General features: G+C 33.5%; 2 protein-coding genes across 6 annotated transcripts in view; one reads left to right on the top strand and one right to left on the bottom strand.

Annotated features, from left to right (window-relative positions):
* The window catches only part of LOC150104703 (allene oxide synthase-lipoxygenase protein-like), a 104,072-nt gene that overhangs the window by 37,755 nt on the left and 42,125 nt on the right, over positions 1-24,192 (top strand). Inside the window, exons 4-9 of the mRNA XM_090395285.1 lie at positions 1,323-1,420; positions 3,619-3,751; positions 7,138-7,233; positions 11,179-11,275; positions 15,281-15,398; positions 22,432-22,524. Of these exons, the coding sequence (XP_090251411.1) occupies positions 1,323-1,420; positions 3,619-3,751; positions 7,138-7,233; positions 11,179-11,275; positions 15,281-15,398; positions 22,432-22,524 (635 nt within the window). The remainder of the gene's footprint in view (positions 1-1,322; positions 1,421-3,618; positions 3,752-7,137; positions 7,234-11,178; positions 11,276-15,280; positions 15,399-22,431; positions 22,525-24,192) is intronic.
* The window catches only part of LOC150104704 (uncharacterized), a 352,800-nt gene that overhangs the window by 301,671 nt on the left and 26,937 nt on the right, over positions 1-24,192 (bottom strand). For 3 of the 5 annotated variants that reach the window (XM_090395289.1, XM_090395290.1, XM_090395288.1), the window contains exons 1-2: positions 21,882-22,137; positions 3,605-3,718 (exon numbers count right to left, since the gene is read on the bottom strand). The gene's annotated coding sequence lies outside the window, so the exon portion shown is untranslated. Of the gene's footprint in view, positions 1-3,604; positions 3,719-18,228; positions 18,299-21,881; positions 22,138-24,192 lie in introns of those variants that run through there. The other 2 variants (XM_090395292.1, XM_090395291.1) reach the window with 2 other exon arrangements.

Raw genomic sequence — 24,192 nt, 5'->3', positions numbered from 1 at the left:
GTGTAAAAACTACTTATTTTACCTTGTTGATATATTGCCAAAATTCAATGGCGAACAAGACATTAACAATTCCTTCTGCTCCTATCCTCATCCGTCCCTTAGGACGGGTTGAATCCCCCTCCTTCGAATGAGGGATTTACGACGAATTAATGCAACCTCTCGTCACTCCTCTGCTACATTCCCTAGGGGCAATTGTGTGTTCCCCTAAAACAGCCTATTCTGGGATACGAAAAACCCCAGTTTTCGGGTCCAAAAACCTCCACCCCGTATGAGACCGGCTATCTCACCTTTAGTCGAAAGAAAAGATAAAAGTTCATCACGTCTTGGACGAGAAACGAACCCAGGTCTATCCGACGAAAGGGCTTCGTCTATAGCGACTGAGTTATATGCTTTTATAATTACAGAGTCATACAATTATTTTTGGATTTCAAGAAAAGTTAATGGTTTTCAAAACTTCACTGGGTCGTAGAAAAATTTCACTTCTTTCTAAATATGTCATCTTTAAAACAAAACAGCTGAAGTAAATTTTTCAGATACCGACGTATTTATTTATGTAGCTAATCTCGAACGCCTAAAAGATTATTTTAAAAATAGATTCCATAATCTCGAAGATACGAAAGTTCCGGAATGCATTTGATATGGAGAGTGATAGGGACGATTTGGATCTGGATTTTCAAAGGAAATTATTCAAATGAAGATGGACCTAGAAGCTAAATCTGCATTCAAAAGAAAGTTTCAGAGGATTCTGGACAAGTAAAAATATCTGAAAACTTCTCCAAACTGTAAAACTGCTGAGCCTTTATTATTGATTATTCCAAGTTCATACATAGTAGAAGCTGAATTTAGCTATGCTAACAATATTTGAACTAAGTAAAGAAATCCAGTAAATAATGGAGATCTAAGATTAAAATTAACAAATCACGAACCGAATATTTCCTCTCTTCTAAAAGCGCATCAACCTCATCATTCACATTAGACACGCAGCAAGTGCTAGTGTTCATTAAATTTTTTCATAAAAAATTATGAAAATCATAATTGGATATATTCCTAAAAAAATTGTTTATAAAATATATTAACTTGAAATGTTAATATATTATGGGGATTTTTCAAGCGGAAAACTGCATGACGCTATATTATGTCCCTTCGGCGTCTAAGGAAGGACGAATTTTTAGAAAGTTTTGAATATATACGGCATTCTAGTTTGAAAGATTTTCGATAGTTTAATTTTAAAATTAATATTGTGAACTGTCTTAATGATACAGAAAATCTCAAATATTTGTTCTAACTATTACACTTTTTCCTCTCGTTATTTTTTCTTGTAGTGTCTTGATCACTGGAACGAAGATCGTTGGTTTGGACTTCAGAGGGTACAAGCAGTCAATCCAGTTCTCATTCGGTTGTGCGAATTCATTCCAGAAGAGTAAGTTTGAGCCAATGATCTACCGGTGTAATCATGAGATCTTACTCTATGCTCATATATTAGTACCATTTTGTTATTTGTCATCATTGCGAGTGTAGTAATAAACGAACTACAATAAAAAATCAATCAGATATTTAGTGTAATGACCTACAACAAGAAGTTGTAGTCTCATTTCTAAACCTTTCTCTGTGCCTCGGTCATTATATCTATACTTCCGCTATTTGGTTGATTGGTTGTTCTTTTATGCTGTACCAAAGCAAAGTTATAAGGCGGATGTATTATGTTTGCAAACTTCTTGTGCTTTCTGACAAAATTACATGTTACCTTCAATAATAATAATAATAAGAAGAAACTTTTCTGCATTCCTGGGGGGGGGGGAAGTACTGTATGAGACTGATCCTCACATTTAGCTGAAAAACTAATTATAGAAGTTGCTCTCATACTATTACATCAAGAATCGAACCAAAAGGTTTCGTCGCTACCCACAGCACAGCGAAAGCGCTGTTCTGCTGGCAAGAGGTTCTACTCCGTGACCATACTAATGACTATCTGCGATATATGCTGTAATTCATTCAGTTTCCGATATGGACAGACAATACAAATGAATCGAAACGTTTAAACACTTACTCGGCTATCAATCATGTAAACGTTGAGGAAATTAAACAGCAATTTGTAGTCTAGTTGAGTTATTTGATGCAAAATTTAAAACGGTGTGTTGATTGACAATTAAAGCTAACATTGCATGCAATTTTAGCCTCTTAATCGCATTTTCAATTGTTTCTTTCAATTAATTTGTGCTTTTTTTCTGAATGTTATTCCGGTTTTATTCTTTGTATTTGTTCATCTTGTGCTTCCGTAGCTGCGCAATAACATGTTATAAATATGAATTTCCATGAACTCAATACTTTTTAATGAACTGTGAATTATTAGTAATGCAAACGTACTGTTTTGGTACTAAAAATACAATATTACAAAATTAATTAAGACTGTAGCAGTATAAGTGACGTGACAAAAAATAAAATAAACAATAAATTTCCCCTGTAATGTTTAATCCTCAATGGTTGTCTTGAATAATAAATCAACTGAATTTGCAAAGTATTATTAATGAATCTTTGAATAATTTTTTAAACACTTAAGTAAATAGGTTTGGAAAGAAAGCTGTATATCAAAATTTAAGGAAAAGAAACAGTCACTGCTGGGTTAATTGTCTATCACGATATTCATTGCAGTAAAAAGGCATTTTTTAACCGCGTTGACTTCTCGTTATAACGAATCTCTACTGTTACCTTCAATTTATTGTGATTTAGAGAATTTTTCCATCCTTTGGAAATGGACACACACACACACACACACACACACACACACACACACACACACACACACACACACACACACACACACACACACACACACACACACACACACACACACACACACACAGAGAGAGAGAGAGAGAGAGAGAGAGAGAAAGAGAATCTGAGTTACAGAAACAGGCCTACCAGGCCAAACTTGTACGGAGAGAATGTAATGAAAGTTAAAAAAATAGTAAGATTTAGTTTTCTATTATTGAGCCTCCGTAGCTCGATAAAATTTATGTCCTTCGGGTTCAAAAGGACCTTTACATAAAGCTTCCTTTCAACTGCAAGTGATTTATATGGACTCATAAGGATATGGCCAGGTTCTCTCTGAAACTTGGGTATTTCATCATGCAAAACCAACCAGAAAATACATTATGTAGATAGAATTAACCGCCCTATTCAGAGCGAAATTTCTCTAGGTTTTTATGAAGCCAAGTTACTTACCTATGAAACGCCACTGAGCCTAATACGTAAGGGAAAGTCAACAGCCAACAAAATCTGCTGAACTGAAACATGAGTTTTACAACATAAAAACTTCGTGGCCTTAATAATACTACTGTAAAGACTATTTGTCATTATAAACCTCGTTAAGTCTAATGAGATTGCATTTCCAATTTCACTTTAAAAGACTCTACCACTTTACACTTATGCATTAATGGTTGCGATAGCTGTTTGTATTTTGCTAGATACACTTGCTTACATACACCATTTTAGGTACTTTTTATTTAATTGTGAGGCAAAATATTAAAGTAGTCACAACGCTTTATCGTAGTTTCTAGTTTTTCTGTGAGATTTAAAGGCAATCAGTAACAACTAGCATATTTACCTTTCTTTCTTTAGTTTTGACGTTACTTCAGAGATGGTAGAACCTTTCCTCGAAGGTATTACTCTAGATGACGCCAGAAATTCCAAGAGATTATTTATTATAGACCTCAGGATACTGAAAGGAATTGAATGCAAAGAGTCAAGAACAGTAAGCGATTCCGCTTTTCAATATCTATTTGAAATATATTTTCGTACTCTAAAAACAACAAATATTAAAATTAAAATCATGTTTATAATTCAGGAAAATATATTAATAAGTGACAGTAGACAGAGATATCAAAAATATAACTTTCTATATTAATTCCTCCACATTTCTGGTATATTGAGATTGTTAAGAACATATTACGCTAATGTAAAGAGTCTTCCCCTTTTCCCCTAGTCAAAGAAATAGTAAAAAATTTTATCACACTTATGATCAATTTCCCATTCCCTATTCTTTACCGTGACATATTGGAGGACTGCTGTACTTATAGAAAACTTTTCAAAATGATATTTCCTACTTTATACTTTTGTTCGCAGTGGCAAAAGCAGAATGCGATAAAAGTACTATGTTGTTTTTCATCTATGTAAGTATGCTTCTTACTGGATTTTATTATTTAAATTGTTGCTAATGATTCGACTTTGTTTTCAACCGATCTCTATTGCACTTATTATATTTCCGGACAGGTCTCTTTTGAGAAGAACGTATATTAGCATTTTACAATCGATTCATTCAGATATCTATATGTTCATTATGTCGAAAAGTGCGACTCCTTAAATAATGAATCAGAAATATGTTTTGATCAATATTGAAAAAGAAATTAGAACACTTCAATAATCTTCGAACTATCAAAAATAAGAATAACCATGAATTACACACTGATGTAGATGATTGCTGGAGAAAGATGAAGTATTTATTGCATCTTTTTTTTTTAGGGCAGGCATTCAGGAAACGTTCGTGTGATCTAAAACAAAAATAAATATTACCTCACTAGTTAACCATACATTTATGCTTGACTAGTGAGGTAATTTGCTGACAGAATTTCTTTCTGGGATGGAAAGATCTACCCGTCTTGGGGATATGAATGAGTCGCACTCTCTTCGTATATTACCTTTGATAATTCATTTCACTTATTTGCTGACAGAAAATCATACAAGAGTTTCTGTCAGCAAATAAGTGAAATTAATTATCAAAAGGTAATATACGAAGATAGTGCGACTCATTCATATCCCCAAGACGGGTAGATCTTTCCATCCCAGAAAGAAATTAGCTAACTTACTTTCAGACGAACAAGCTCTTATAAAGATTCGTTGCGTCCTACCGGATTCGAAGTCGGATCTTTCCAACCAAATGGCATGGTATAGAGATTAGTGATCGTTGTAAGGTACCCTGTTGGAGAAGGGTAAGATCTCATGACTGGCTAGCTACAACATTTAACCTTATTAAATAGTGTTATTGCTCATTTTTTCCAAAACGTTAAAAAATTCAAATATTCTAAATGTATATGGAAATATCGAAGTGAGTTTCGATCTATCAGGATGGATATCCCACCATATCTTTCAAAACTGAATGCCATTTTCTTCCAAAATATATCCACAAAGTCGGTAGGGACATTCATTAACAAACCACTGTTAATGATAACATAAATCATTAACAGTGGTTTATTTTTTTATTTTTGAAATCATTAATAGCTGATTTCAAAAATAAAAAATCATTCGAAAGTCAAACACGGATGTGTGTTTTGTGATGGATTTAAATTTATCTAAATGGATTTTTAGATAGATCTATCACCTGATTGATTACGAAAATAAATATTCTTTAAACAATCACATATTTCTAGTGCATTCTACTTCCAAAAGGGAAATATAAAATTCAAGAAAGCATTTTTAGGTTCTCGAGCAAGTTTATTTAGAAAGATATGGCATCACCAGGATGCAAGGAATATTTTAACAAACGTAAGCTGAGTTATTCAGTTATGTCCAATAGATTTGGTTTTATAAAAAACCAAATCAATGTTTTGGTTTTCTATAAAACATACTAAATAATAAACACAAGCAGTTGATATAATAAACTCACCAATCAGACTTAGCTGTGTCGGTATTAATCTAAATTAGTCAAAAGCATTCCTAGTCTTATTTTATTCATAATATGAAGAATATTTCAAACTGTATGAAGTGACGCAAACTGGCATCGCCTGTTTCCTCCATAAAGAAAGAAAGAAAGGGTTACTATATCACTATGTACATACTATGTAGATATCACTATCTCTCGTTGCATAATTCGCAGAATAGTACCATGTACATTCGGCCGCAATACAATGAACAGCATCTTTTTGCATTGATTTATGAATATGCCGACATGGTTGGCAGAGTGGATAGCATACCCATTCTCCAATAAGTCGTGTGTTCGAATCACACCACGGGCATGGATGTTTGCAAAAGCCTGCTCTGGACAAGCTTGTATAGCTCTTTAAGTTTATAAGGCTTGTATTTAAATTAAATAAAATAAAATAAAACATGTTTAAAATTACCCCTTACCAGAGAATATAGGAGGAAGAATCTGAAACCTTAATTCCCCAATAGAACGATTAGTGTATAAATTAAATGTCATAAATCAGGAGTTGTCACACGGTGTTTACCAAGCATGTTTGACAACTCCAGAACTTTGTTGAACTGTTATACAACAAAATTATTGAGAATCACTGTTTTATTAATTGCATCCACTTACATCTCGGTGAGTATTATTCGGTTTAAGACTTTTATAAAAAAAAATTTAAACTTCGTTTTACTAACAGTTACCATTCTAGTTATGCGCATTAACTCCGATGTGCTGTGCTGCGCTGTGTGTGTGTGTGTGTGTGTGTGTGTGTGTGTGTGTGTGTGTGTGTGTGTGTGTGTGTGTGTGTGTGTGTGTGTGTGTGTGTGTGTGTGTGTGTGTGTGTGTGTTGGCAAGTTAACGATTTGAGAAACTTTGTGCAGAAACACAAATCCAAATATCTTTAAATGTAAAAATGTCATAAATTGATGTTAATGACAAATCTGACTTGAATTGAAATTATTGAATTATTAGAAATACTTGCGTTAATTTTATGCATTAATGTTCTTTATATATATCTTAATTACTTGTCCATAACATTAATTAATTTATTAATATATTATAGATAAATAAAACTTATTATGATAAGTAATTTTCAGGACTCATCGTGTAAGTACAGGAAGAATGTGATTTCCCACGAATCCCGCTGTGACATGCATGTTAATGAATTTATTTAAGTGACTGATGAATTTCAACGCTTGCTATAAGACTATTTTTATACCACATTGTTTACTGGAGACCTGAAGCGGCTTGAAAAAGTTACATGTTTGGTCTGTAAAATCGAGTATCTAACGCTTAGTCCACCCACGGTAATAATACGAATCTATTATATAGATTATCGATCAATGCCATTTAAAATTTGGAAATCGTTAATTGTATGGATTTTTGAAATTTTAAAAATATTGCAAAATTCAAATAAATTTGAATAATTTTCTTGACGTGTATTTTGTTCTTTACAGCTTTGCGCTCCTATGGCATTATTTTTCCTAAATAAAAAGAAGGAATTGATGCCCATAGCAATCCAGTTGTTTCAAGAAAAACATCCAAATAATCCAGTAAGTTTACTTCACTTTCTAACTAAAAACAATTGTGTAAGTAACTTTATAGTAACAGTCGGTCATTGGAGTGCAACAGAATTTCTATAATTTGCACCGCATTAAAACTGAAATTCCCAATTAGAACGAATATAAATCATTATTATTTATACGAAGTCATTTTCGACTGAGAATTATCAAGCACTGAAACTGAAAAACACGTTCGCAGATCTCAGCTGTTTCAAAGGGACAGTTGTGCATTAATCCTTTGAAATTGCTTCGACTTTGATCATTTCAAAGTCTTCGTCAGGTCACTTAATATCTTGTTTCACTCTTTTCCATTAGTAGGCTAATTCAACTAGTTCTGGGCGAGTTGGTGGCGGGAATGCGACGAAGGTCTAAGATATCTTCTCTCTCTTTTTTTTTCTTTTAACGGCAAACATTCAAGTTATATAACCTGGTACACGTGTATAGTAGTTTTGTGGCGATCTTTACTTGCATATTCATTTAATAGATTATTCAAGAATGATATATAGGAAGATATATATGTAAAATGGTATAATATGGCCATTCTCGTTATTTCAACCAAAATATGCTGCATCCAATCAATAGTTAAAATAAATTATCATTGAGAACCGATATTCTCCATTGAACCTGCTCTCTTAAGTAACAAGCTGATTCCTCTGAGTTTTGCTTTATCAGATTTAACTATTTCGTATTCTTAGATGTGATCAGTAGCCACAGCGGAAAAAAAAGAATTATCGAATTATCTTCTGGTCAGCCTACTCGAGTAATAGAGGATGTTCATGAACGCATCTCATCCAAATTTCTCAATATTGTAAAATGTATTAAAAAATTTGGAAAAACTCGTTATTCCTGAAGACCGGCTAATATTCTTCCCAAATAAAGGACCTTAAAAAAACAGTGAGAGGTCATTAGGAGAGACGCCTACATTCCCAAGAAGCCATCAAAGAAGGTCAAGAGTCTCTATACTAGCGAACTGCGTCGGGAACAAAAGTAGTGCCTTTTCATGCTAAAATCACCTGTACATCTATCCTGAAGAACAAGTGGCTTGCACAACCTGTAAGAAGACGAGGAAAAATATTCGTAATTGCTATAGGGAAAAAGGTAGCTAAAAAAGAATCCCACCTTAGCCACGTGTGTGTGTGTGTGTGTGTGTGTGTGTGTGTGTGTGTGTGTGTGTGTGTGTGTGTGTGTGTGTGTGTGTGTGTGTGTGTGTGTGTGTGTGTGTGTGTGTGCGTGCGTGCGTGCGCGCGTCAAGAGGAAGGAATAGTTTGATTTCTTAATTTATATGTACAGTAACCTCTTATTTTTAATCAATATTGTTAATATATACATATATTAGAATTATGTCACATAATTCCAGGCATAACTAAAAGAAACGTCATTTAATGGAAGGGAGGGAAGTATATATCGAAGCCCATATTCTAGGAATACACCAACAAAATATTAACTTCGTTAGCATTTGAAACTAGCACGTGAGAAAAGTGATGCTTGCGGGAAACATTGCCCTAAGACGTGATATTCTCTGCAAAAGTGAACCATGAACTTAACAATAGCCTTTAATTCATTTAAATTTTGATCATGCAGCGACACAAACCCAAGCTCGAGGCTACAAAGACTTGTGCTATCAGCATTTTTTTATGCAAATGAAATAATTAAAGAAAAGTATCATTTAAAACTAACTATTGGACACATGCATAACTGGAATTAACAAATTGTTTTGGACGTTTCCACACACACACACACACACACACACACACACACTCTCTCTCTCTCTCTCTCTCTCTCTCTCTTCCTTTATTCTATGGAGAAGGCACGGAGTATATGACGTAATGAGATTCTCTAATTGCCAGTGTTCACTACCGTGTAGTCGAACATCGTCAATGTCGCAATTATTCCATGAAATATTGTGCCACTATTATGCATTATGATGAAACTTATCCAGAAGCTTTTTTTTTTTTAGTAAAATTTTCTAGCAGTGTCTATGAGAAAATTACGAAATGCAGAAAATATGTGGAGAAAAAGATTACTAGAGGTTGCCTTCGGTGGAAACCTAACACGCCCTTATTAATAGACAGACTACTGATGTAGTGATACGGTAGCAATTCATGCATGAAGCAATTCTTTTATTCCCTTGCCCATTTTATTTTCTATGAGAAAGAATAAAGTTATGTGGAGAGAATAATTATGACCATAACGACAGAGTTCCTCAAGATAGTGAACATGTCAAAAGTAATGCACAGAATGCAAGTATACGACGTTTCCTTGTCCTAGTTAAGAATTTAACAAGGCAAATTCTACCGGGAAAAAGTATTTGTCTCCTAAACATTTGACAAATTGTCATTTTACAAAATAACGCCCGTAAATTATTTTAAATTCCATTCCCGACACAGAACAGTGAATAACAATTCAGCATAAATGTCGATAAATATTTCCAAATGTAAGAAACATGCATCCATTACATAATAAATATCACACAAATTAACTGTTATGGTTTAGTTTGTCTGTTTATAATAATAATCTGTAGTTTATTATTAATGTTCGACTCAGCATGCCTATTGGTAAAATGTTCGAGTGACATTTTACCAATAGGCATGCTGAGTCGTGCTGAAAATGACTGTCCAGAATTGTTTCCTATGAATGTTTCCTATTTTCATTAAAAAATTAATGAAAAGAGTTTCCCCAAGTAAAAAAAATAAGGAGAGGGGCATGAGATTTGAAAAGAAGCAAAAACATTACTATAAGCATTAACACGATTTCCATAAAATTCGATTAATGTTGGGAATTGCAACCGAAGCAACTAAACTCTGAAATCATCATTTCTAGCTGTTAACTGCGCGTGTTCTTTTGGCCCACCTGTCTGTTTTTTCAGATGAAAAATCCGTCTACCTTCTTATCAGACCAGCTAATTCATTCACCTGAAAAGCTTTTATAAATAATTTTCATATCCTAGATGGGATTTGAACCCAGTTCTTTCCAACTAAAAAAAATTAAAGGATTATTTTTAAAAAAATGAAAGATTTTTATCTTTTAATTTTAAAATGCCATAGACAAGCTTGAACTTTTTGGGAACATATCTCCGTTGTTTCTCAGAGAAAAAAAAATTACATAGATGGGTTGTTTAAAATTTAATTAAGTAATCATAAACATTTAAAGTCTATTATAAATTGTAATTGTAATTTACTTTCCAAGAAAGTATCTCTCACATGTTACTGAAGAATATTTCTACATTTTGGTACACTAAATATTTAACTCATATTATTACTTTTTTTTTAAAAAAAAGTAATAACATGAGTGCGATTTAAGAAGCAGTATTTTATGAATTAATGACACTACATCAGTATTTCTTAATAATTAAAGATCACATGCATTATTATTATATTTTCTTATCTACAAAATGAATCTTAATCTAAATCTCTTAAACAAGATTCTCTTTTTTTTTTTTTAGGACATAATCGAAAATCTGTTATCGACAGAAAAAAGATATGGAAAATATATATAAAATTTAACCTTTCTCTGTATTTGCTAAAAATTATCAGGAAAATTTTAACAACTGCTTTAATTAATCATTAAGTTGATTTTAGACATTATTACGAATCCAGATAACGTCGATAAGGATGACAGAATAAATGCATCTCGAATATTACTGTTAAACTATCATTCTTAATTCTGAACTAGCAACGCAGTAAACTTCATATCTCACGGCTAAGTGCATAACGGTCTACTCAGAAATAGATAAATCCCAGGTGCTCTAACTTTTTGAAGCTTCTGTTTTATTAAGATATTCTTTCAGTCAGTTGATTCAGTAACCTAGTTAAAAACAGATGTAATAATATGTCTGCGCTGACATGTAGTCATTATTACAATTTGATTAGGTAGTTTTTCATATTAATTTAATATGACTACCAATTTCTTGAATATATATATATTGTTTCTTTTCAGGTGTTTTTACCCAGCGATCCACAATATACTTGGTTGATGGCTAAAATCTATTTCAACAATGCTGATGCTATATATCATCAGTCCTGCACACATTTAGGTATTTTTATATATACTCATATTTATCATTACACATGTTTAATAAAATGTTTTGGAAACATGGTAACATTTAGATTAATCTGATTTCATGACGACATTAAAACTTCAGAGATAATTTTCCAGAAATAATTCCACGAATATGGAAGTACAGAGTCGTTTCTAGCTTGGTGAGTTCAAGTTTCCATTTGCTGTGTAAAAGAAACTGAAAAGTATACAGACAGTATCTGTTTAGATACCTTATGATAAACGTACGTCGTCAACAGTTGTTAGGGTGTTGGGGAAGTAAGGAAGTGATAACTAGGCAGTGGAGCAAATCGAGTTGGGGGGGGGGGACGAAAAGCTTATCAATGGGTGTCCATGTAAATCCGTTCGTCAGACAAATTGCAAAACATGCATAGCACGATTCACTGTAAAGGCACAAAACACTCTGGTTTAGGGAGCTTGCATAGTTGAGTTGGTTCTGAAGGTACAAGCAACTGACAAACTTAAATGAAGCGTTTGCAACTGCAAATATTATCGCAGTGGATGAGGCGAGGACGATGCATTTTTCCACGATATTCTTTTTGAGTTCACATTTCTGGTGAGACACAACTGTCGAATTTTAGGGTGCGAATAAAACTATACGCCGTAATAGGACAAGAGCGTGGTTCGGATTTGACTGTGACATTCTTCTTTGAGGAAGTCACACCTGAACATACTGCAAAATTATTGGCTACTTCCTCCAGCATGAAACAGCCCCATCACATTATACCAATCCAGTGAAAATCTTTCTAAATGAGCAGATTCCCAACGGAATGGAGTATTAGAGAGGATCCCATGGGTACTTCTAGATCGCCACGTGCTTTGATCTCTTTAGATATCATTTTGCGTATCTACATAAAGATCTCATGTACTAAAGGATGATAACGATTGTGGCTGAGCTGCAAGCGAATAATCACCATTTAAATGGTCACGCTGGACATGCTATAAAACACTTTGTGAGAGATCGAGTCGAGTACTCTCCTCAAATTTGTCCGGGTATTGGTGGGAGCATACGTGGAGATACAGAAATACTAAAATTGGATGTTTCTTACATCTAAAAGTGCAAATTCGTAGAGTAGCTATGAATTTGCCGAGGGAGTCAAAAACTAAGTCACGCTATTGTATAGACAAAGATTCCCCCCCCCAAGCAACGAATCCTGCATAATGTAACTCAAAGTAATTGACTGCGCAAGCATTATATGATAGTTAATTATCCAATTAAGAGCGCCTTTTGTATGTAAATTAATTTTTGGCTCTTTGTTAATGTTAGAAAACCATTTATTTCTTTTTCTTTTTTTAAAGCAAATCTGTCTCTTAATGGTATAGATGGAGTTTTGATGCATTCATTCTCGAAGTTATTTACACAGTTATTAAACCGTTTTGGGCTTATGTGCAGAAGACCAGCCAGCTTACTCATTACCATTACTACCGTTCCTAATCGTTTTCTTTTTTAAAAAATTTCCCACGAAAAGCAGTTATTTATATCTTAAGAAATTTTAGTAATCTCCCAAATTCTAAAATTCAATTAAACCTGGTCAGAGCGGAGTAATTGCATATGTATGTAACAGAGAGAAACTGATCTAATTAAGTGTTCACACGTTTTACGAATGCACCTAAATACAGGGCGAAAGTCAGTAGAAATTGTCACAAAGAATAACCAGCAGTGAAAAATTGTCCACCGTAGTTTCTGTTCGTAGTTTCGTTTCTCCACCTTCGATAATCTAAAATGTGTAATCAAATACAGCTTGTAAACATTGAAGGGTGGAATGCTAAAACAAATGCGGAAGTTACGTTACGCCAGAGGAAATAACTCCCTTTATATCAGGAAGGTTTATCTGTCACCGAAAGGTGACTGCAGACCACACAGTGGAAAAGAATTCATCGGGAATTAAATATCAGGAATTTCAGTTATAATTCTGGACAAATTCTAGATTCTATTCAGTGTGTCTTCGATTGTATGAATATTCGCCATTGAGAGAATATAAATAAACGAGCCAAGATAACTATTTCTATTAGAAATGTGAATCATGCGAAACAATGACGCGGCACTATACAGTTTCTTAGAGAAAGGGGGAGAAAAGAAAAGAGGAGAAAGAGAAAAGGGGAGAAAGAAAGAAAGAAAACACTGTTGCTACAATGGGTTGTCGTACTTAACATATCAGATGTTTCTTCATGTGCATCTCCTTCCTTAGAAAGCGCATTCGAAAGACTAAAGACATTGGAACTAAACAACAAACAGTATATTAGTAACAACATTTCAAATAAATGTTTATACACCATGTTCGAACTCAAAGATAGTGTGTAAACATTTATTTGAAATGTTTGCACACTATCTTTGAGTTCGAACAGTTCTAACAAATAGATATTTTAAAATATATATTTCCAAACATATGCCAGTTAAGCTAATATGATATCAATAAAATATGATCCGATATTTTCTTTCTTAGCAGGCTATTTTATCTGGTGACATTATCTTTTCTACTCTTCCTTTTGCATATCCTGTGAGTTTCGCGGAAACCAGAGGTATTATTGGAAAAATGCACCTCTCCCTGTCAACCAAGTACAAAGAATTAACCTTATCGAAATCCACGCCAATGTTTCTAGAGTCTATATAACGCGCGCGCGTATGTGTATGTGTGGTAATTGCCTACTTATTCAGAAGTGCATCTTTAACGAAAGATGTAATCAGCAATAAAAAAATCATTAATTCATTTATTACTTTATTTTTCCCAAATCTACCATGCTATAATTTCGAAACACGTAGGATTAAAGCAGAGGCTAAATGATAACACTCATGGTGCATTTTATATTGATTCATCACAAGTGTTATTATTTAGCCTCTGTTTTAATCCTAGGTGTTTCGAAACTATAAAAAAAAAAGAAAGAAAGAAAATGTGGATGCTCTTACAGAATTCTCACATCCCGGCAAATTGCTACTTTTGCCCAGCACAGTGGATGGATGTGATGTACAATCTATGTTCTATCGTCAACTGAGCTAAAATCCAATCACTTAGTGAACCTCTTGCAAAAATTTACACATCCATAGATGAAGAATATGCTCATTAGAATGTTGGGAAAAGTCATGTTAACAGTGTAAGTTAGCAAATGAAATGCACTTGCAATTTCGTTTGTTCCCTTAAACTGTTAAAGATATTAGATAAATAGCATTTAATATATATAATTAGCTAAATTATCCAAAGATAAATAAGCTTGTAAGTTTTCATCCTAAATCCAAGCAATGGTGAGGGAAAAATTGAATCATAACATTTCTCATTCCCATGCATTAAAGATGATCTTCAGTAATCAATTTATGATTTCCTGATGAGTTTTTCTGGATTATAAAACTTACGTAAACTTGAAATACATCTGACATCTCAATAAAATAGTTATCACTTGGTTAGAAACAAATCCCATAGAATTTTCCTAGGGTGAAAGAATCATTGGCAATACATAAAGAAATCCACTAAAAAACGTTTCGCTCCCATATTCAAGAAAGCCTTTGCTGGCAGAAACTGAAAGAACTGTATCACTTTGCGTAAGCCAATAATCGTTCCGCTGAATAATATCTCTACCTATCAGCGGGTAGAAGATTTCAAAAATAAGATCTAGGTGGTTATGGGATTATATATTATTCAGCCTGTATGGGGGCCATAAAATTCAATGTTTAGGATTCATAAATCAAAATCCAACAGGAGCGATTTCGAAAGTTACGGCCGCTCGTTAAATCCATTACTGCTGAAGCCATTTTGATTCTAATTTACATTTATTTATGTATTTGCATAGCTTAACAAAGCTTGCTTGATAAAAATGTCCAGCTGAAAAATGAGCTGAGATGTTTTATTATTACTTTGAATACTAACATAATAACCTTCGTCAAAAATATTATATTAATGTTGTTTTAATATAATATGAATTATATTATATTAATATATCAACATCATAACTTTAATTCATTTATATACAATGAATTTTCATATACATGTAGGTTTTACTCATCTTTTAATGGAAGGAGTCGTGATAGCTTGCCATAGGAATCTTTCGCCTTCTCATCCATTGTTTAAGCTGATGGCACCACACTTTCTCTTTTTACTGGCCATCAATAAGTAAGTACTTTTTTAAATATTGATTGAGCATTATATTCCGTGCATATCAAAAAAAAAATTAAATAATGCTTGTGTATGAAATGGAGATAGTGCAGCACAGAAATTCGAGTTCAGAAATCTGAAACGAGGTACTAAATAATGAGAGAGAGAGAGGGGGGGGGAACAGAAACAAACGAGACCGAAAGAAAATAATGGGAGGTATAAAAGAAAAAAGAAAGTAACATACAGTGTACGTGAATTCAGCAAGTAGAAGGTGGGAAAAATGGCAATATAATCAAACAACGGTATCAGCGATAATGATTCAAGATTTAACTGAAGCTCTGATGTTACCGAAAACTCGAGTAAAGGAGATTAGTGTAATAGTGGCGAGAGGTGATTTCAGTTGAGACATTTCATTTTCTGAGGCATGATATGAAAAGAATTGTGTTAGCAATGAATGCAAACATTAAGAATGGTAAAATCATGTGATAATTTTTTATCAATAGTGAGTTAGAGAGAAGAATGATGTCTACATTGTGACATCATTCTTTACAATAATTAAAATATATTGTAAAGAAACGAAAATTAATATTCAGTTTTTGAATATTTGAAGAGGATTTCATTAAAAAAAAATACTAGAGAGAGTGGATGCTCAGAAACAGGAAAATTGAGTTGTTATTACACGAAGGTACATAAAGAAAAAAAGGCGAGGGTTCTGTGTAAAATGTTCGATGGAAACTGTCAGAAATGAAATAATACACAGGATTCAATCTCCAGAAGAGATTGACAGTGGATACTTTGTAAATTCGTGATCTAAATCGTGTTATTTATCAAATTTCTTCTTTAAAATCCGAACATATATTTTATTTATATTTATTATATAATGGTTAGTGAATATTATTAATCATGAATTGGTATCACACTGCATTTAAAGCATTCGAATTATCTTGAATGCTCAGCAACCATTACATTTTACTTAGTTATGACAAATCAAATTTCAATGGAAGCTTCAGTTTTACAATTGTTAATTATGCACCGAGTCCGTGCAAAGTTCTGCACGATTATGTGCGACCTCCTGGTTCTCCAAATAAGAATATTTTTTATTTGTTGAAGCATGCATTCATAGAAATGTCTTCTTCGACAAAAGGGAGTACCGCTTCGCTTCTATAACGTCTGCGGAACGCTAAAAGAAACATTATGGTTCTATTTTATACACCGATTACAGTAACTTTTCTCAGCCTCTTTTCAGATGGTTTCCGAATTATTCAATCTTCCGTCCAAGGAGGTGTGGGGGATTTCTGCCAAAAGCGTGGCATTGAATTCGACCACTAAAAAAAAAAAACCGACAGTTGATCTTGCACTATTTCAAATAATAATTCAGGTTAGGTTAGGAACACAAGATGATGCACTTGTCTGCACACTCTCTTCACCCAAAAAGTCTACAAATTACCGGTGGCCATGAACTTAGCTATCGATTTCCTGTTTCTAGAAGTTTCTGTTAGTTTTGAGGAGTAAAAGAAGTTAGAGGATTTATTTTTATTTATTTCTAATATAGTCACTTCTTCCCTTGAATAAGTTTACACGAAGAATTCCCTTTGGACTTCTTCGTGTAAACCAGTGGTCGCCAAAGTGGTCGATATCCAGGAGTCGATATAACATTGTTAGGAGTCGATTGGGGGTCGATAGAAAAATGTAAGACATCATTGTATTAGTAATATTTAATTCGGTTAAGTTGGATTACCTCCATCCTGAATGACAACGCAATTAAGAGTGAATCGTGGGAACAGTGACATGAATAGGACCTGTAAGATGGAGCAGGGTCATGGAAATAGTTGCGGAGGCCAATCAAGTAGGCCAAAATGACGTATTTACCAATTGGTGGTTCCCGCCCGGCCGGCGCGTACATGATTGAAGCTGGTTTCAGTCATGTTAATTCCATTTTAATAAAACAAAGAAATAAGCTAGACATAGAATTCCGTGGCGATTTAAGGCTGAAACTTACTAATTTTGAACTCAACATTTCTAATCTTGTCAAGAGTCACGAAGCGCACCCTTCACATTGACAACGTTAGTAAATTGTATATATATAAAGTTAATAAAAGTCTTATTTTCATTATTTAAATGAAGGGGATATTAAATCCCACAAAGCCTAATAAGAAACTCAAAATCGGAATCAAAGAGTTTCATGCCTTATGTGGGATTTAATATCTCCTTCATTTAAATAATGTTACATCATTATTTAAGCGAAGCGAAGCGAAGCTCACTGGCTCTTTTATTTAAGTTTTATTTTCATATATATAAGGAAGATTGTATTATTGTTATTTTGTTATCTAAATTAAATTTTATATTTTACATATTATTTATCTCTCCTATCAAATATGTAATGTTAAGAAGGACGTCAAAAACAAAAACGTATCCCTTTGACGTTAAGCCAATATAATAATATATACCATATTATACATATAATAAACACTGTAACTATAAAATAAACAATCTAAAAACTCACATGAGCGTCTTTTTTGCTTGTCCTATTATAATTACGTAATAGTAAAATAGAGGGGGGTCGATAAAAAGTCAAGAAACTCTTGAAGGGTCGACGGTCAAAGAAGTTTGGCGACCCCTGGTGTAGACATTCTGTGTCAAAAATTATACGTTATCACTTTAGAATCTTCATTTCTGATTAGTTTAGCTGTTGTTTAAAAACATAAGAAAACTACAAGTAAAAATGGTAAATGTGTTAAAGTTTCTTGCTACATTTTTACTTAGTGCAACATCACACCCAATTTTATCCGTCATTGTATATAAATGAATATATCACATCAGATATCACGTATAATGATATGATACTAACCAAATTCGATAAAGATCCTTAAACTACCTGCAATCCATACACAGGGACATAGCTGAGATCCACTATTGAACTAAGATGAAAAAATGATCCTTTAAATTCCAATTTAAATACCAATACTTGTTTTAAAAAAGTAAACTAAACTAAAAACACAAAACAAACAGCCAGTTTATGATGACAACATTAATATTAGAATTATTCAAAATCATCAGAGCTGACAAAAGAAAATACTAACCACTGGAAACCTATTACAGCTCCATAACAATAGACTAGGCGCTTTAGCTAAGTTGAAATGCCATTTTTCCATAGACTAAACAGGAGCTTTTTTTCAAAATACTTCAAATTTCAAATAAGAAAGTAGGGGGGAAGTATATGCTTGCTGGAAGTTTATTTTGCACTTGGTTAGACTATAATAAATTTAGTTTAACCCTTTATCCAAGTGTAAGCAAACAAAGTTTGCACCTGAAAATATCTTCAGGACTAGGGTAAGGTAGTGCAACACCAGGAAAATCCGAGCAAAGGTGGACCAAGCTCTCATCATCCTTGTCTCAGTATCTCCCATAATGCAAAACACATCTCCTTGCGGACATGTCTACTGCTATGCATTAAGCGAAGGGCCACTACCCAGACCGGTTTCGACCTTTATTGAGGTGTATTTAAGTAAAGACCTTTCTAAAAATTAGACGATCCCGAAAGATCGCCCAACTCAGCTTTGTTCCACTCAGTGACAGGTTCACCCCTCACCAAGAAGAACTTATCAGCATTGGCTTTACCCAATGGCAGGCTCACCCCACCACCAGATAGAGCCATAATCTCAGCGGTGGCTCTACTCAGAGACAGGCAAAAACCTACCCCAAGGAGAGCCTCTCATATATATCCAGCATGGGAGGCAGACCCAAACGTGGAGATATTAAGGCAGAAGCAATAGGACAGGTCATATATACCTATAGGAGTTATTAACAGGTATACCACTTTATTATTGAATTACTCTGGATTTAGAGAAAGATGCTGGAAGTTCATTTTGCACTTGGTTAAACGATAATATAATAAATTTAGTTTAATCCTTTATTCAAGTGTAAGTAAACAAAGTTTGCGCCTGAAAATATCTTCAGGACTGAAGTAAGTTAGTGCAATATGGGAGATACTGAGACAAGGAGTGATGAGAGCTTGGTCCACCTTTGGTCGGATTATCCTGGTGTTGCACTACCTTACCTCAGTCCTGAAGATATTTTCAGGCGCAAACTTTGTTTGCTTACACTTGGATAAAGGATTAAACTAAATTTATTATAGGTATATGCTTATCCGCTTGGCCAACCAGACAGGTATTTACTTTTCAGTATCTACTTATGTTTACAAACATAACTTATTTAAATATGGAAGAATTCGTTGCATATCATCCGTATATATGTAGGGTAGTTTCCATCATGGTAAAAAGAATTAAATTCAGTACATTTATTCGAGATACCAAATTGGTAATTTCGTTCCATACGACTCACATTTAGTACATATATTCCTTCATTTATGAATTTAACCAATGCCAGTCCTACGTAAGGATATATTTTTTCACAGCGCAATGAAAGGAGAACAAGCATAAAATATTAAATAAAGATAAAAATAATAATAATGGCATAAACGACTTGCGGCGAGATAGTTGCACATATCGTAGGTTTTTAACCTTAAGACATGTCCCATTGCTGCGTCACGCGAGATCGGTCACGGGATCGCTGTTAACTGCACTCTATAAGCAGCTATTCGTCTGGTCTTGTCGGTCAGTCCTGATTCTCTAATAAATGCCGTAGGCTCGAGTCCTGATGAAGAGCACGGTGTTTGTGATGCCCTCAAAAAGTTAAAAGCATACATAATATATAATAAAATAGTGCGATTTAGGCATTTGTTACTTAGAATCTCTATTATAATTTCTATACTCTTCTCAATTTGGTTTTAATCATACCATTTCTTGTTAATCAAAACAATTATTTATCAATAGTACAATGGCTCTAGGTTCAAATGTTGCTAAAACTGCGAAAACTTTGTATTTTCTTAGTTGTTCATCTCCTTACTTTTTTTTTTTTACATTTGGATTACAAAGGGCGAAAATGGTATGAATAACTCTGATCCAGTTCAAAGCGAAGACTGCTAATCAGACATTACTATATGCATTCTTCAACCGAGTTATCATTTTTGTAATAGGGGTCCTCTAATTTCGAATAACCTCTTTATAGAAACTAGCCATAAATCACTGCTATCAAAAATAATGAATTTTAGATTATATGAATCTCAAATTATATGAATCTCATCGCCCGGTGTGATATCAACGCCTCGCTTATTGGAGGACTGAAGTGGCTTGAAAAGCGTTCCATGTTTGGTTTCTAGAGCAGAGTTTCTGGACCACGTAAAAATACAAAAAAATGTGTAACTAATAAAAAGATGAGAAAAAAATCACTAGCCCACAAACGGTAGTACGGTTTACAAACTTCTGAGACGAGAGTGATATGAAAAACACTTTTGAGCGCGCGCGCACACACACATGAAATAATTTATTATTTCTTTATAAATATCCAATGAGTGCGTATATTATAATATATGCATTTTATTTATTTACAGAGCTTTAACACAATAGACTTAAAAAAAAAAAAAGGTCAGTACAATGCATTCTCAAAGTTTGAATTAAATCATTCTGATAATACGTTTTTAATCTAATGGAAAACTCATTTTCGTTTTCATTAAAAAAGTGGTTGCATAAGAATCCCTACTGCGACTCTTGTGATTTTGCTTACAAAACTACTTTTCAGGAACATCTCATTTGTTAAATGAAGAATTATCTGCACTGTCTTAATAAGCAATAGACCATAAGGATTAACTTTCCACCTTTCTCGGTCACATTGCAGAGTTCACAGAATCATCTAATTTATCCTGGCCTTTCATTTCACGTCCTCAATTCCCTATCTTAGTGACCTCAAAAGACTTCAATAAAAAAAGAATCAACGGATATCCTCCTCCCTTTCCATTTTCTAGCTTATAACCGAGATTACTCTAATTTATGCAATTTTACCTGTCGTGTGTATGAGAAGATTAACAAAAATAAGTCTCGAGGTTATGCCTATGCTTTAATATGTCAACTAAATATAGTATAAAATCCATATTTTTTTAAACACAAGATGCTGTTATTGAATTTTGACAACAGGTGATTTCAACCTTCTAACAGCGAGGATGAAATGGAACCGAAATTGGAACCTAGTCATAGATATTCCAATAATAAAAAACAATTACATTAACAGAATTTTGATTAATAGCGGATTGCATTACTGTTAATGATAGCAGTGCGAAATGAGCAGTTTAGTATGTAGCCAGATGCAACTTAATTAAGGAAATCTCTCCAAATCTCTTAACCTGTACTACTTTCTCAGAAGCTTGGTTTTCATGGCCAACTCTTATTTGCTCCAACTTTCTTTAGAAATATCGCATTCTTCTTAAAATGTAGTACGTGTGCTAAAAATAAACTGTTAAAAAACATTACTTGCAGTTCATTGAGAAAGTCCCCATAGGAGCTCATTACTATAAATAATGTGAAATATGATTCTGTTGTAAAAGAAAAAAACAAAACATCATTATTTAATATCCTGTGGTTTAACTAAATAGAAAAACTGCAGTCTTACCTCATTACATGACTTCAGGATGACTCATTCGAAAAATCCCATGCAAAGAAGAGAAATTCATAACGTCTCTAAACAGTAACACATTTCAGATTAAAGAGAGTATTTCTTCGGGCATGTTATAATGTGAGCAAAAATTAAACTACACCAATCGGTGACGTATATTATTTATATTAATGTGTATATTAAGAACTACGGTACATTTCCTATGGGCTTCTAAACGACATTACCGTATGAATGTCGTTTAGAAGCCCATAGGAAATGCTTTTCCAAAACGCGTTTGTGAGCCTACTAAGTTATCATACGCTTTATTCCTAGGCATTCAACTGAATTTCGTAACTTTCCTTCATAAAAACAAGTAAACCGACAACACGTTGAATTCTCGTAAACAGCATGTTATCGTCTCTCATGTACCTACTTCAGATCACATGGTTTCGTTTTCAATGTAATAATTATCTAACCGCAGGATATTATTTATTTCAGTATTAAACTAAAAGTCTATGTATTCAATCAATTTATTTTAATGTATTCAATCATTTTTTTTTCATAATAGGAGAGGAATTGATAAACTCATTTCTGAAAATGGTTGGGTGGACAAGACAATGACAGTCGGAAGAATGGGAATGTTTCAACTTATTAAGAAAGGGTAAGTATAATTCTCTCTCTCTCTCTCTCTCTCTCTCTCTCTCTATTTTATTAAAGATTGAATATTATTTAAAAAATGTAATATATTTCATCGGTTCTATATACTTTAAAATGGAAAATACGAATTCGAACTTCGGTTTAAGTTGAATCGCGATACACTGTCCCCCCCCCCCCCCCATCCCCAGTGTATCGCGGAGTAAATGAATAAAGTAAAAATGCTGTCACTGTAGTTCCGAAGCAGAAAGTTTTTTGATTGATTATTATTACTATTTATACATGTAGTTAGAAACCAAAACAGCTTTCAAGTTTAACAATTATCGATTTTTAAATAAAGATAAGTTACTAAAATTTAATGCTGAATTTAATGCTAAAGTTAAAATCAAGGAGATATCTTAAAATGAAAGAAACAAAAGAAAAGTAGAAATGGCGAATGAAATCCAAAAGTAAGGTTTCCGGTCATATAATACCAACACACAATGGTATGTGGAGGGTTCGTAAAACAACATACATGTAATCTTGCTGCAGTCTTTGGTAGATTCGTCGTAAAGGGCTAACCAAACCGGAGTGATACACATTGTTTTTTTTTTTTTTTTGGATCACCAGAGTACTGTACTTTATATTCCACATAAGGCAAACCACTAACGAAAATTTCTCTTTAGAAATATTCGTATCTTCCGAGATACAGTATGACAAACAAGCGAATAATTGTGCAAATTCTGCAATTTTTAGCGAAACACGAATGTAACTCCTTTGCTCAGTGGACTTGATTTCATGTAACTCACCTTCCCCCAGCTTCAAAGCCAAAAGAGCTAATGATATCGATATGAATAAGCACAAGAAAGGAAATGATTTGTATACAATCATAAGAAGTGTATTTGAAGTGCTAGTCTTGTCTAGTTACACCATTTCATTATCTTAACAACAGAACGTAGAGCTTTTTGATACGTATAATGTAGACATAATTTTGTTGTTTCGCCTAATTTCGACATTAAAATGGTCCAATTACATAAAATGAGATTGTTGTGCCAATAAAAATGGAGCTGTAATGAAGAAGAAAAAAAAGAAATATATATCGACGAATGTGTATTCAGTACATAGTTTGGGCCCATTTGGTTCCTTAGTACTCCAGTAAATGGCCTGACTGAAATAAATAAATAAATAAATAAAATAATGGAATTATCAACAAACTTTGTAAGAATTCCAAATACCAAATTGGGTAAAATATACAGCCAAGGTACTGAAATAACTTGGGTAGGAAAAAACTTTATAAATATATGCTTATGCATTTTTCGAAATGCACTTTAAAAAAAATGAAGTGCCTTTAGCGATACCGAAAATTATGCTTAAAATGTGACAGAAAAGTAGGTGTAGGTGCATATCATGAAGAGCCTACTTTGTAGAACTGCGAAAAAGAAACATTAACTTCAAGACTAGATGTTTACAAATTCTGTTTAAATACATTTTGATCAGAATGTATGCATCGAGAACGAAGAAGTCACATGAATTTGATTAAAGTGTTAACCGAGTTTTCAACTACAAAGAATATTTGTGTACATCGACCTAGAACACAAGACAGTATTAGCAATCAGCTTTATCAGACGAAATTAGAGGAAAACATGCAAATTACTAACCACATAAACAATCTTGAGCGTGATTCGTATCTGTATTA

The sequence above is a fragment of the Typopeltis vanoorti genome, chromosome 7, assembly GCF_054136105.1.
Source record: "Typopeltis vanoorti isolate ZY-2024b chromosome 7, IOZ_Tvanoo_1.0, whole genome shotgun sequence".
Taxonomy (NCBI): domain Eukaryota; kingdom Metazoa; phylum Arthropoda; class Arachnida; order Uropygi; family Thelyphonidae; genus Typopeltis; species Typopeltis vanoorti.
This window is presented reverse-complemented; position numbering and strand designations above follow the sequence as displayed.